General features: G+C 42.7%; 1 protein-coding gene across 1 annotated transcript in view; it reads left to right on the top strand.

Moving 5' to 3' along the window:
* LOC138664149 (zinc finger protein 585A-like) overlaps positions 1–14,844 on the top strand; it is a 122,878-nt gene extending 108,034 nt beyond the window's left edge. The window contains exon 7 of the mRNA XM_069750591.1: positions 11,329–14,844. Coding sequence (XP_069606692.1) covers positions 11,329–14,528 — 3,200 coding nt within the window. The 3' untranslated portion in view covers positions 14,529–14,844. The remainder of the gene's footprint in view (positions 1–11,328) is intronic.
* The last annotated feature ends 391 nt before the right edge of the window (positions 14,845–15,235 follow it).

Below are 15,235 nucleotides of genomic sequence, written 5' to 3' on the forward strand. Positions count from 1 at the left end.
TTTCAAGGTATAATTTTTTTGTATAAATCATTTTTATTGGTCACAGCAATAAAAAAACAAAGGCAAACGTTACAAACTGGTAAATCTGTGCAATGATAGGCAGTAATTTTAAGTCGAACAAGAGGAGCATAGTTACAGCATTTATGTCTTATGATTTAACTTTTCTGATCAGCAATGCTCCTGGCTATCCCGAAATCATGAGCTGATAACAATAAAAAACAGCCGGGATAGATGGTACCAATTGTTAGATTTCTTTGTGGATATTCAAAATACAATATGTATAATCGAACTAGTTATGAGGAGGACAAACATAGAAAGTAAGGAAGGGGAAAGAAAAGAGGGTGGGAAGAAGAAAAGAAGGATGGATGAGAGTGTGGGGAATTCAGGGAAGGAGTGTGGCTGCCCCCGCATCCCAGCGGACAGGACGCACGCCGAGGAACGGCCCGGAAGCATACGAGACTAGGCTATAAAGTGCGTCGGGTTCTGGAAACCCAGAGATCTAGTTCAGGAGTTTCCCTAAAAGCGATCCAAGGGGCCCATATGTTGTAAGTTTTCTCTGCGCTACCTGGTGACTGATTTATCAACTGCTCCATTCTATAGATGTCATTAAGTTCTGCCACAAAATCTGTACTGGAAGGAAATTTTTCTTGTTTCCAAAACCTAGGGATCAGATTTCTGACTGCGGTAAGAAAGTGTCTGAGGATGCCCCTCTTGAACCTAGATATTGACAAGTCGCATAGAGACAGCAAAGCTAGACCTGCTAAAGGTTGGATCTGTGTGATAGACAGCTTATTATGAAGTTTAAAGACGGCCAGCCACAAATCCCTTATGGGGGGGCAGTCCCACCAGATATGCATGTAGGAGCCTATTTCCTTTAACCCCTTAGTGACCGAGCCAAATTTTTGAAATCTGACCAGTGTCACTTTATGTGGTAATAACTCTGCAACGCTTCAACAAATCCCAGTGATTTTGAGATTGTTTTTTCGTGACACATTATACTTTATGATAATGGTAAATTTTGTTCAACATTTTTTGTGTTTATTTATAAAAAATATCAAAAATTTGAGAAAAATGTTAAAAAATTAGCAATTTTCTAAATTTGAATGATTATCCCTTTAATCCACATAGTCATACAACAGCAAACCATTAATAAATAACATTTCCCACATGTCTGCTTTACATCAGCACCATTTGTAAAATGTTATTTTATTTTGTTAGCATTTTAGGAGGTTTAAAAATGTAGCAGCAATTTTTCATTTTTTCAAAGAAATTTACAAAATTAATTTTTTTAGGGACTTATCCATGTTTTAAGTGACTTTAGGGGTCCCATATATTGGGAAACCCACAAACATGATACCATTTTAAAAACAGCACCCCCTGACATATTGAAAACTGCTGTCAGGTAGATTATTAACCCTTCAGGTGCATTACAGGAATTAATGCAAAGTGGTATGACAGAAATGAAAATGTGTATTTTTACCACCTAAATGTTGCTAACTTCTAAACAGATTACTACACCCGGCAGACTCTAAGGCCGCTGTTTGGTCATGAATTGCCATGGCAAACATCAGGACCACACAATCATGATCTGAGGGCACCAGTTGTGACAAAGAAGAAGCCCCCACACTCTGTTAACCATTTATAATGATGTAGTCACTATTGACAGCAGCATCTAAAGGGTTAAACAGATTTAGATGGTGCAAATACTGATCGTGGCTGGTACAGCAAGTTGTCAGCTATAGTGTACAACCGACAGATGCTGGATTGTCATCTGTATGGGGAGGCTATTCTCTTATATCTCAGGTCAGTTAAAAGACGTATTGGCGGTCATTAAGGGGTTAAACATCTCCAACAGACGTCAGGAGTCGTGGGGAATACCGCATGCACCATGGAGGGGCATCTATACCATCTTGCTAGAATCTTATAGCTCCTCTCCTGTGATACTGCGCATAATGACGATCTGGAAGAAAAGAGAAGAATTTTTTCCCTATCTTCAGATGACAAGGGTCTTCCTAGGTCGCCCTCCCATTTTGAGAAAAACAATGGCCAACCCTGCAGCGGAGCCCTTCCCTCTTGGAAGATTTTATAAAGCAGCGAGACAGTATGATCTGGGGGATTTGCTGATATGCAAAGCTTCTCAAAGGGAGTTAGCGGCCTGTTGATGTTGGCTTGTTTAGAGATTGAGTGGATGTAACTTTTTAGTTGTTCATAGAAGAACCAGTCAACAGAGTATGATTCCTCCTCTGGGAATAGTTCCCTAAGGGACTTCATCCCAGTTTCATTTAAATAGTCGTGGATGATGGGTTTTGAATCTTTTCTTTTATTTAGAAATGTCTCTCTATTCAACCCTGCCGGAAAAGCAGAATTATCGTAAATTGGAATTAAGGGGCCCGGGAGGGTTGTGATCTGAAAGTCTTTATTTCGGTTTTTGATAAGAAGCAACAAGTTTCTCGTAAGGAAGGGTATGTAGGTGTCCGGCCCTAGCCCTTTGCCTCCTTTCCAAAGTACAATTTGGGAGTCTCGTCCATTAAGATCATTTTCTAAGTTAACCCACTTTTTGTTGTTTTTACTGTGATAAAGGTCTAGGATACAAGTTCCCATTGATGCATAACTATAAATCGCGAGGTCCGGGAGACCCAGTCCACCTGTCGATTTAGATCTACTCAATGTTGTATATGAAATACGTGCTCGATTATGAGACCAAATAAAACGAGTAATTATTTGTTTGAGGCGGGAAAAGAAGGAAGCTGGTAGGTATAGGGGAATTGTTTGAAAAAAATATAAGAGGCGAGGCAGGAGGTCCATCTTCACTGCATTGATCCTACCCAGCCAGGACAATTTTAGCCTGTGCCACTTCTCCAAGTCTGAGTTTGTTTTCTGTAGGATTGGCGCAAGGTTGGTTTCAAACAGTTTAGACGTTTTGTTTGTAATTTTGATACCTAAATAAGTAAGGGAATCAAAGCTCCATTTAAATGGGAAAGCCCTCCTTAATTGATCCACCAAGGGGAGTTGGAGTGATGTGTTTAGGATTTCGGATTTATGGGAATTCATTTTGAAGTTACTTAGGTGACCAAATTTATGTAGCTCCGAAATAATGTTTGGTAGGCTCGTAGAGGGGGACGTAATATATAGGAGAATGTCATCTGCAAAGAGTGCCAGCTTATGTTCTTCAGAACGTAATTTTATACCATTAATTGATGGGTTATTTCTCAGGGCCACGGCTAAATGCTCCATTGTTAGGATATATAAGAGGGGAGAGAGAGGGCACCCCTGCCTTGTACCATTTCTGATCGGGAACATTTCCGATAATGAGCCGTTTACCTTGACCTGAGCACTAGGAGAAGAATACAGGGCGGAGATCCTACGCAGCATGTTTTCTTTTAGGCCAATTTCCTCTAGAGTCTGGGAAATAAATTCCCAATGGACCCGGTCGAAGGCCTTTTCAGCATCTATTGACATATCCCGCTCTCTGCCCGCTCTGTCAATTAGAGAGATAGTTCGGATTGTGTTGTCCCTCGCCTCTCGCCCTGGAACAAAGCCCACCTGGTCCTGGTTTATTAGTTTTGGTAAAAGGGGGCATAGTCTATTGGCCAACATTGTTGCATATATTTTAATATCCAGATTTATTAAAGAGATCGGGCGGTAATTATCGCACGTAGAAGGGTCCTTGCCAGGCTTAGGGAGAACTGTTATGTGAGCGATGAATGCCTGTGTAGGGAACGAGCCCCCAAGAGAGACAAAATTACAGGCCTTCAGAAGTATTGGACTAAGCAATGTGTTGAACGACTTGTAGAAGCCTGCCGAGAACCCATCAGGGTCCGGGCTCTTGCCCTGTTTCAAAGCGCTAATGGTTTCGGACACCTCCTCCACTGAGAATTCTTTTTCAAGATCAAGTAGATCACCTTCAGGCAGAGTGGGTAGTTTATGTTCCTGTAAATATGATTTGATTTTATTACGAAGAAAATGTAGTGGAGCCTCTTTATAGTGTCCCGTTATGTTGTATAGAGATTTGTAATATTCACTGAAGTTGGAAAGAATATCTCTGGTATTAAACACTTTCTTCCCCTCTTTGTTTTTAATAAAAGGAATGTAGGTATTGGGATTACGTTGATTAAGTGCTCTGGCCAAGAGTCTACCACTTTTATTGCCTAGCTGGTAAAAGCGGCTCTTGAGTCTTTCTCTGAGGCATTTAGATTTTTGGTCTATTATAGATAACAATTTTTGTCTGGCTGAGGAGAGCCTAGCAAATGTGCTGGCCTCAAGGTCTCGTTTATGTTTGTTTTCTAATTGGTGGATCTGATCTGTTAAGCTAAGTATTTCCGCCGCTCTTTCTTTTTTTAACCTCGCGCCATGGGAGATGAGGACGCCTCTTATTATACTTTTCAAGGCTTCCCATTTTATAGTAGGGGACGTGGTGTCTTCCTCATGGTCAGTCAGGAAATCTGTGATTGTTTGATCAATCTTAGATTTACATGTGGGATCCTGTAGCAGATTTTCATTCAGACGCCAGGAGAAACCTGGTCTCGAGGCAGAATGAAGTGAGATTGTTAGGTAAATAGGAGCGTGATCTGACCACACTATCGACCCCACGTCCGCCTTTACCTGCATATCAAGCAACTTATGTGTTATGAAGAAATAATCTATTCTACTGTAAGTGTTGTGTATTTTTGAAAAGAAGCTATAGTCCTTAGTTGTTGGATTAAGAACCCTCCAGACATCTACCAGTCTCAAGCTGCGCAGCTGGGATCTTATTTTTTTAATAGAAGATGTAGGATATGAAGACTTACCCGAAGAGACATCCACCGCAGGGTTCATAGGAATATTAAAGTCGCCCCCAAGTATCACAGGAGAGGAACCAGCAAACTCCTCGAGACGTCTCTTGCAGTCGGCTCCAAACTTCTGTTGCCCTTGGTTTGGGAAATATACGTTAGCAATTACAAGTTTATGTGCTGCCCATGTGATGAGTAGGAAGATATATCTGCCGTTTTTGTCAGTTTGTGAGTCTAAGATCTCAGGCACAAAGCATTAGTGAAAGGCTATTGAGACACCTTTTGATTTTGAAAATGGATTTGGGCTATGATACCATTTAGGGTAATTTTTTGTGGTACAATGTGGCACCACACCAGATTTGAAATGTGTCTCTTGGAGCAGTAGCACAGAGACCCTCTGTTTGTGGCTATCAAGCAGGACCCGCCGTCTTTTTTCAGGTATATTTAGCCCCTTAACGTTGAAGGAGCAAAATTTAATTTCATCCATTATCAAATACCTTTATGCCATTCCGCAGTACCATGTGCCCCATCCGCCAGAACACGCGACAGCCAGGGGTAGTAGGGAAGAGACAGTAGGAGGGAAGGGAAAAAGGCGGGGTAAAGAAGAAATAATAGAGCATGGAAAACATAAAAGAAGGTGCGTTAGGATTGACGCACCAGGTCAGATTATGCATCTGTATATTTAGGGCAAAAGAATGGAGAAGGAGAAGTCTCCTCCCCTCCCTTCACCCGAGCACCTTAAGTGGATAAGGGAAGCCAAGGGAGATACCGATCCCCCCAACCCCCACGAACTTGGTAAGTCCCATAAACGAGAATTTGCAAACATGTAACGTCTAGTTAAACAGGATAATTGTCCTTGCACCAGCGAGATGTCCCGCATGCCATCAGAGAACACGGAGAAGAAAAAAAAAAAAAAAGGGGAGGGGGGGGGGGATAAATTCACCGATGACAGGCAAGACACCACACGCCCAGGTGCTCAAAGAATAGGATCAAACCTCCAAGGCGAGCCCGCTGTGGGACAAACCGTCCCGCCAGGAGACTCGGCCTACTAACAATAAGTGTTCATGGGGACCACACAGCTGCAGCAGAGTATCTGAGCATATTACAACAATGAATAGAAACTGGTTGAAACTAAGAAGAAAATGGAACAAATGAAGAGGGAAAAGCTTCATGGGGGATCTGAGGAGCCTTCGTTGGCATGACGATTCTTGGAACGTGGAACCTTGAGCCACCTTGGAGGAGCATCTGGAAGTGTCGGAGCCAGAGGCCAATCTGGGAGATCTATTAGTGGGAGTTCAAATGTTCCTAGAAAGTTAGCCAAGTCCCCAATCCGGCGGAAGTATGCGCTTTTGCCACCTTTGAATGCTGTTAATTGAAATGGGAACCCCCACCTGTAGGGGATATCTCTTTCCTTGAGAGCTTCCAGCAAGGGCTTCAGAGCTTTGCGCAGGAATAGAGTGCGCCTGGATAAGTCTGATAGGAGTAAGATTGGATGACCTTCAAACTGGAGCGGTCCCTTTTTCCTAGATGCCATCATGATGGCCTCCTTAATTCTGAAATAATGCACCCTGCAGATGACATCTCTAGGGCGCGCCTCAGACGTGGGTTTAGGACCAAGTGATCTATGAATCCTGTCGAACTCGATGGTGTTGTCTCCATGGTCGCCGAGAATGTCCAGAAATACTCTCTGAACTGTACGGTCTAGGTCCTGAGGACTGACAGATTCTGGTAGGCCACGTATACGGATATTGTTGCGCCTTTTGCGATTCTCCAGATCCTCAAGGCCAGATGACATTTCCTCCAGTTTCATGGTGTGGTCCATTAAAATTTCTCTGTGTGCCTGAAGTTCCTGTGAGATATCCTCTTGCGTCTTTTCTACATCTTCTATGCGCGATGTAAATTCTGTCTGTAAATTATGTATCTCTTTTTTGTACTCAAGCCTGCACGCAAAACTTTCCAGATCCGTTTTAGTTGGAAGAGCTTTAATGTATTTACTCAGTTCAGCTATATTCATGTCCTCCGGCATGTCTCCATCTCCCCCACTGTTGTCTGTTGTTTTTTTAGGAGAGATCTGTGAGGTCTGTGGCTCCTTTGGGGAGGAACTATTTTTGTGCGGTGTTTGCGACATTGCTGATCTGGTGTTCCTTGTTTGAGGTGGCTGGTTTAAGAAACGTTCCATGTCCTCTATATGAGGTTCCTTGTGTAAGCTTGCGGATTGCCCAGAAGTCTTCCTAGTTTTACCCATAAATGTCTGCTGCTATTAATTGTCCATGGTAGTGTTCAGGGGAGCATGGGGGTGCAGCGGTCACCGCTTCAGACAAAGCCCTCCATCAGCAAGCCCCCTCCGAGGTGCATTAGTTATGATCTTGAAGTTAGTGGGGCATATACAATGTCCAGGTCCAGAAAAAGGGAGCCTCTAGATGTTATGCACAATTCCAGCACTAGGTGTCGCCAGAGGTCTGGACTTATAAATTGTAAGCTTGTTATGTGGTGAGCTGAAGTTCTTTTTCTGATAATAAAGTAGATAAGGCACAATGATAGCCCAGTAAAGGGTAATGGTAGGGTGTCTGCACCGCTTCTGCAGCAAGGATGACAGGCAAAGCAATATGCAGGGGTGCCGGGTGTCTTGGGTATTCCTGCCCTGAAATGGTGCTTCTCTATGAGGAGCCCCGTCCCCAAGATGGCGTCCACCCTCTCACTGGCGGGAAAACAATCAGCGCTGACGGTGCAATGGTGGGTGCCCTAGGGGCTCCCTTAACCCGCATATAACAGTCCTACCTTCTTTTCCTCCCTCTTTAGTGAGGTGCAGTCTTCAGGGTTTCCCCAGCAGGGATTTCAGAGTGCCCGCAGCGCTCTCTCTGTAAGTGTTCACCTCGTGCCGCCTGTCGGGCCTCCCAGGGACGAGACACCAGCTGACTGCCCCCTGTGGTTGTTCTAGGCCTGCTCCGTGAGGCAAGCCCGAGGTCCGCAGGCCGCAGCTGCCGGTGTGTCCTCTCTGCGGGTCGCCTCTGAATGTGCAGTCCGGGCTCCAGGTCAGGGGAGCACCTGACTTCAGCACTCCGGATCTGTCTGGCACCACTTCGCCGGCTTCCGGCGCCTCACAGCCAGGTGCCGCAGGGACCACTCCACCGAGGATGCCGCAAGTGCGTGTGCCCCTCACCAAGGGGTTACCTGAGGGACCCCACTTCCGACGGTGTTTGCCGCTGATCGCCTCTGTCCCAGGCGCCGTCCTTCTAGCCGGTGCGGGTATAGCAGGGGGCCTCTGCAGCGATGGAGGATAGGGAGGGCAGGAAAGCTGCTGAACGCGCGCCTAAGCGCCAATCTTCCCCCGGCGGTCTCTTCCTCCTCACGTCGGCACCAGGGAGCCACACGCCGTCACCGGCTTCAGGTCTGCAAGTAGGCCTCCGATGTTCCTCTTGCCCGCTCTCACAAATATGGCCAATATGGTCTAAATAAGTGGCCGGGTCCTGCAGGCAGGTGTGTGGAGCTTTTAAAACGAGCAGATTGCGTCTCTAGATAAAGAGATTAAGCAGATTATATCTGCAATACGAGGAGCTCAGGGAATGTGCGTCCTGCTTCTTCTGCGGCTAGCCACGCCCCCTCTCTTCAAGGTATAATTTTAATCAGTATAGTGGCACCAACCTGACACTGTAGGTTACTGTGCACAATTCTGCTGACAGGTTCCCTTTAAAGGTACCGTCACACTAGACGATATCGCTAGCGATCCGTGACGTTGCAGCGTCCTCGCTAGCGATATCGTCCAGTGTGACAGGCAGCAGCGATCAGGCCCCTGCTGTGCTGTCGCTGGTCGGGGAAGAAAGTCCAGAACTTTATTTCGTCGCTGGACTCCCCGCAGACATCGCTGAATCGGCGTGTGTGACACCGATTCAGCGATGTCTTCGCTGGTAACCAGGGTAAACATCGGGTAACTAAGCGCAGGGCCGCGCTTAGTAACCCAATGTTTACCCTGGTTACCATCGTAAAAAAACAAACAGTACATACTTACATTCAGCTGTCTGTCCCTTGCCGTCTATTTCCTGCACTGACTGCTGGCCGCAAAGTGAAAGTGAAAGCACAGCACAGCGGTGAGTCACACAGCGGTGACTCACCGCTGTGGCTGTGCTCTGCTTTCACTTTGCGGCCAGCAGTCAGTGCAGCAAACAGACGGCAAGGGACAGACAGCTGAATGTAAGTATGTACTGTTTGTTTTTTTACGATGGTAACCAGGGTAAACATCGGGTTACTAAGCGCGGCCCTGCGCTTAGTTACCCGATGTTTACCCTGGTTACCGGGGACCTCGGGATCGTTGGTCGCTGGAGAGCGGTCTGTGTGACAGCTCTCCAGCGACCAAACAGCGACGCTGCAGCGATCCGGATCGTTGTCGGTATCGCTGCAGCGTCGCTAAGTGTGACGGTACCTTTAGTGTGTTCCTAACTCCAACAAGGATTACTATCTAAATTTTCATAAAAATGAAGGGATTCAAGGAGTAAGGTTTCTCTTCGTGGAGAGTGACCTGCAAGGTCTGGCAAGCCAGGATGAGGAGAGGAGACTTAAACGCCTTGCATGCACCCTTGGAAATTAAATATGCAAATTGTATCTTCAGAGAGGAAGATGACTTGAACTCTAGTGCCACCTATTATAAGTAGCAATCCTACAAGTCATTATCAACTCTTTAGCGAGCCTTGAAATATGACTTAGGATTTTTTGCTTTTATCTTAAGCCCTATTTCAAGGCCCATTAAAAGGTCAAAAATGACTGCTACTTCGTATAGGTGGCACTAGAGTTGAAGTCCTCTTCCTCTCTGAAGAGACAATTTGCATAAAAATGAATTCAGACATTGTCTTGCCGGAGACATTCAGTTTGATAATGCTGGGTTCAGATGGCTGCATCAAAATTTGTGCTAGTTATATTTAAAGTCTGCTGCCTTTAGCTCATTCTGAACTAGATTTGCATTGCAGATGAGTACAGGGCTGCCTTCTATTGTATAATAATAATAATTTTATTTATATAGCGCCAACATATTCCGCAGCGCTTTACAAATTATAGAGGGGATTTGTACGGACAATAGACATTACAGCATAACAAAAATCACAGTTTAAAATAGATACCAAGAGGATTGAGGGCCCTGCTCGCAAGCTTACAATCTATAACCAATATTCTGGCCCAGAACACCATATGTTTCAATGGTAAATAAATAAATCTTTATTTTTATATAGCGCTAACATATTCCGCAGCGCTTTACAGTTTGCACACATTATCATCGCTGTCCCCAATGGGGCTCACAATCTAAATTCCCTATCAGTATGTCTTTGGAATGTGGGAGGAAACCGGAGTACCCGCAGGAAACCCACGCAAACACGGAGAGAACATACAAACTCTTTGCATGGGTCGCAGATTAGAACCCATGACTCCAGCGCTGCAAGGCTGCAGTGCTAACCACTGCGCCACCGTGCTGCCCCTAATGGTAAATGATTTCCAGTTGGCAGTAGTTCTATGTATATGGACCCTTAGTCACGTGTTTACCTATATTTTGCAAACAGTAGTCTCTGAAGGGGTTATCCAGCTGTTTTATATATTTTGCTTATGGGGCTAAAATCTTGCAGGTATGTAGTTGCCTGTTCTGCCCATTAATACATTCTCCCAGTGATTCTTCTCATGTCTCATCAACAGAGCAGCTTCTTCTTTTCTACTCTGCTTTGTCGTCAGTGTTTTAATTGCGGGCGTCATGCTGTTTGCTAGCCAAGTCCCCACTGCTTAACTGTTCAAGACCAAGCATGGTGTCGGCAGTGATGCCTCATCGACAGAGCTGCCTGAACTGGCAAAGATCTTTGCCAAAAATTAAGTTAGCAACTACCTGCCTGTAAGTTCTTAGTCCCATGGGGAAAATTAAAGGGAATCTGTCACCTCATTTTTCATATATAAGCTTCGGCCACCGCCATCAGTACTGCAGTGCACAGGCGCTGGACTTCTAGGACCTTTCCCGGCGCCTGCGCACTGCAGTACTTTGCACTGCCCTCAACAGGGCAGATAAAGTACGTGTGCGTAGGAGCTTCGACTGGAAGCAAGGAAGAGGACGTCATCGCATGAAGATGGGGGGCTCCGGAACCGTACGGTTCCGCCCATCGGACCGGATCGTCCCCCCCAGGTGAGTATAATCTAACTTGTTTTTCTTCTCTTTCAGGTTACATCGGGGGCTTATCTACAGCATTATAGAATGCTGTAGATAAGCCACTAATGGCGGTGACCGCAGCTTATATACAAAAAATGGTGACAGATTCCCTTTAACCAAAGTCCCACATAACCCCTCTAAGATACCTAGAAAATAACCAGAAACTAAAAGGACCATTTCTTGCACAGCTGCAAAATCTTTTGAAGATCACATGTAGCTATCAGGGAGGATATGAGACAGATACCACCTAATAACACTGACTTAGTTTGCTTTATGAGTCTCAATTTAGCATCTAACTGGAAATGTTTGGTGAACTGCACAATGAAACATCAACCTATAGAGAAGATTATTAATAATGAAAAATAATAAATTCTGTTTTATTCTTGGCAGATAACTGTATGAGGAGCTCAGAGGGAATTCTGATATTTTCAGATTTTCGAAAAGATGAACATGGCGACACAAATACATGTGAAGAACATGCCATTATTCCAGAAATACCTCAAGCACCTCTCAGAGAAAATTTGTCATTTGCCTCTGCTTCAGCAAACACCAATATGCAAAACAAAAGTCACATAAGGGATGCTAAACACCAAATAACTCAAATTAGGGAGAAACCATATCCATATTCAGAATTTGATAAATCTTTTAAAGAGAAATCCGTTTTAGTTGGACATCAGAGAATTCACACAAGTGAAAAGCCATATTCATGTTCAGAATGTGGGAAGTGTTTTAATCGGAAAACTAATCTTGTTCCACATCAGAGTATCCACACAGGGATGATATCTTTTTCATGTTCTGAATGTGGGAAACAAAGCGAGAAATCCAAACTTGTTTCAGATAAGGGTATTAATGTGCAAGAGAAGTCATTTTCATGTTCGGACTGTGGGAAACATTATAACAAAAAATCCAAACTTGTAAAACATCAGAAAATTCACACAGGGGATAAACCATTGTCAAATTCAAAATGGGGGAAACCTAGCAAGAAATCCAAATTTGTTAGAGATCAGGGAATTAACACGGGAGAGAAGCCATTTTCATGTTCAGAATGTGGGAAATGTTTTACTCAGAAAGCACAACTTTTTATACATCAGATAATTCACACAATAGATAAACCATTCTCAAGTTCAGAATGTGGGATACCTAGTGAGAAATCCAAACTTGTTACAGATCAGGGAATTAACACGGGAGAGAAGCCATTTTCATGTTCAGAATGTGGGAAATGTTTTATTCAGAAAGCACAACTTTTTATACATCAGATAATTCACACAATAGATAAACCATTCTCAAGTTCAGAATGTGGGATACCTAGTGAGATATCCAAACTTGTTACAGACCAGGGAATTAACACGGGAGAGAAGCCATTTTCATGTTCAGAATGTGGGAAATGTTTTAACCGCAAAGCAAAGCTTGATGCACATCAGAGAGCTCACACAAGAGATAAACCATTTTCACTTTCAGAATGTGTGAAACCTAGCAAGAACTGCAAACTTGATACAGATCAGGGAATTAACATAGGAGAGAAGACCTTTTCATGTTCAGAATGTGGGAAATGTTTTAACCAGAAAACAAAGCTTGATGCACATCAGAGAATTCACTCAAGAAAAAAAACATTTTCATCTTCTGAATGTGGGAAACCCATCCAGAACTCCAAACTTGATACAGATCAGGGAAATAACACAGGTCAGAAGCCATTTTCATGTTCAGACTGTGGGAAATGTTTTAAGAAGGAATCAAAACGTGATAAACATCAGAGAATTCACATAGGGGAGAAGACGTTTTCATGTTCAGAATGTGGGAAATGTTTTATCCAGAAAACAAAGCTTGATATACATCAGAGAATTCACTCAAGCAAAAAAACATTTTCAAGTTCAGAATGTGGGAAACCCATCGAGAACTCCAAACTTGATACAGAACAGGAGATTAACACTGGAGAGAAGCCATTTTCATGTTCAGACTGTGGGAAATGTTTTAAGAAGGAATCAAAACGTGCTAAACATCAGAGAATTCACATAGGGGAGAAGACGTTTTCATGTTCAGAATGTGGGAAATGTTTTATCCAGAAAACAAAGCTTGATATACATCAGAGAATTCACGCAATGAAAAAAACATTTTCAAGTTCAGAATGTGGGAAACCCATCGAGAACTCCAAACTTGATACAGAACAGGAAATTAACACTGGAGCGAAGCCATTTTCATGTTCAGAATGTGGGAAATGTTTTATCCATAAAACAAAGCTTGATATACATAAGAGAATTCACTCAAGGAAAAAAACATTTTCAAGTTCAGAATGTGGGAAACCCATCGAGAATTCCAAACTTGATACAGATCAGGAGATTAACACTGGAGAGAAGCCATTTTCATGTTCAGACTGTGGGAAATGTTTTAAGAAGGAATCAAAACTTGATAAACATCAGAGAGTTCACATAGGGGAGAAGACGTTTTCATGTTCAGAATGTGGGAAATGTTTTATCCAGAAAACAAAGCTTGATATACATCAGAGAATTCACGCAATGAAAAAAACATTTTCAAGTTCAGAATGTGGGAATCCCATCGATAACTCCAAACTTGATACAGATCAGGGAAATAACACAGGTCAGAAGCCATTTTCATGTTCAGACTGTGGGAAATGTTTTATCCAGAAAAGAAAGCTTGCTATACATCAGAGAATTCACTCAAGGAAAAAAACATTTTCAAGTTCAGAATGTGGGAAACCCATCGAGAACTCCAAATTTGATACAGATCAGGAAATTAACACTGGAGCGAAGCCATTTTCATGTTCAGACTGTGGGAAATGTTTTATCCAGAAAAGAAAGCTTGCTATACATCAGAGAATTCACTCAAGGAAAAAAACATTTTCAAGTTCAGAATGTGGGAAACCCATCAAGGACTCCAAACTTGATACAGATCAGGAGATTAACACTGGAGAGAAGCCATTTTCATGTTCAGACTGTGGGAAATGTTTTAAGAAGGAATCCAAACGTGATAAACATCAGAGAATTCACACAGGTGAGAAGCCGTTTTCATGTTCAGACTGTGGGAAATGTTTTATCCATAAAACAAAGCTTGATATACATCAGAGAATTCACACAGGGGATAAACCATTTTCTAATTCAGAATGTGGGAAACCTAGCAAGAAATCCAAGCTTGTTACAGATCAGGAAATTAACACTGGACATAAGCCATTTTCATGTTCAGACTGTGGGAAATGTTTTAAGAAGGAATCAAATCTTGTTATGCATCAGATAATAAAGAGAGTGAAGAAGTCATGTACATGTTCAGACTGTGGGAAATGTTTTAAGAGTAAATCCAAACTTTTTAAACATCAGAGAACTCACACATGTCAAAAACCATTTTTGTGTTCAGAATGTGGGAAATGTTTTATTTTGAAAGAAGATCTTTTTTTGCATCAGAGAATTCACACAACGGATAAACCGTACTCAAGTTCAGAATGTGAGATACCTAGTGAAAAATCCACAGCTGTTGGAGATCAGGGAATTATCACGGAAGAACCATTTTCATGTTTAGACTGTGGGAAATGTTTTAACCGCAAAGCAAAGCTTGATACACATCAGAGAATTCACACAGGATAAACCTTTTTCAAATTCAGAATGTGAGAAGATTGGTGAGAAATCCAGATTTTGCAGATCAAGAAATTAACATGGGAGAAAAGTCATTTTTGTGTTCAGATTGTGGGAAATATTTTAACAACCAATCCAAATTTGTTACATAGCAGACACTTCACATGGGAGAGAAGTCATTTTCATGTTCTTAATGTGGGAAAGGCTTTTAATCCAAAATAAATTCTTTTTACACATCAGAAAATTCACACAGGGGAAAAGCCATTTTCGTGTACTAAATGCGAGAAATGTTTTATTAAAAAATTAACTTGCTAAACATGGGAGTTCACACATGGGTCTAGCAATTTTTTTAAAAATACACTGTAAATGTTTATTGAAAACTTTAAACATACAGAAAAAAACATTTAAAAATGACAAAGGTTCAGGTTTTTGATTATAAGGGTTAAATGATACAAGAGAAAGGTGTGGTGAGAAATTAGAGAGTAGGGGGAAAGGGAAGTGTGCCCAAGAGGTAAGAGGATCTCACCTAGTAGGAAAGTGAAACATTTGTTAGAGAATCAGAGGCTGTCAAAGCCTGTATGCATAGCGGCAGATAGAGCAAAAGGGGGTATGATTACTGTAGTCTGCTCAAGGAGCCCAGATTTTATTAAATTCATCTTTGACAGATAATATGGCTGACAGTTTTTCATTGATCACATACCATGAAACCCTATTTTTCA

The sequence above is a fragment of the Ranitomeya imitator genome, chromosome 2 (genome assembly GCF_032444005.1).
Source record: "Ranitomeya imitator isolate aRanImi1 chromosome 2, aRanImi1.pri, whole genome shotgun sequence".
Classification (NCBI taxonomy): Eukaryota; Metazoa; Chordata; class Amphibia; order Anura; family Dendrobatidae; genus Ranitomeya; species Ranitomeya imitator.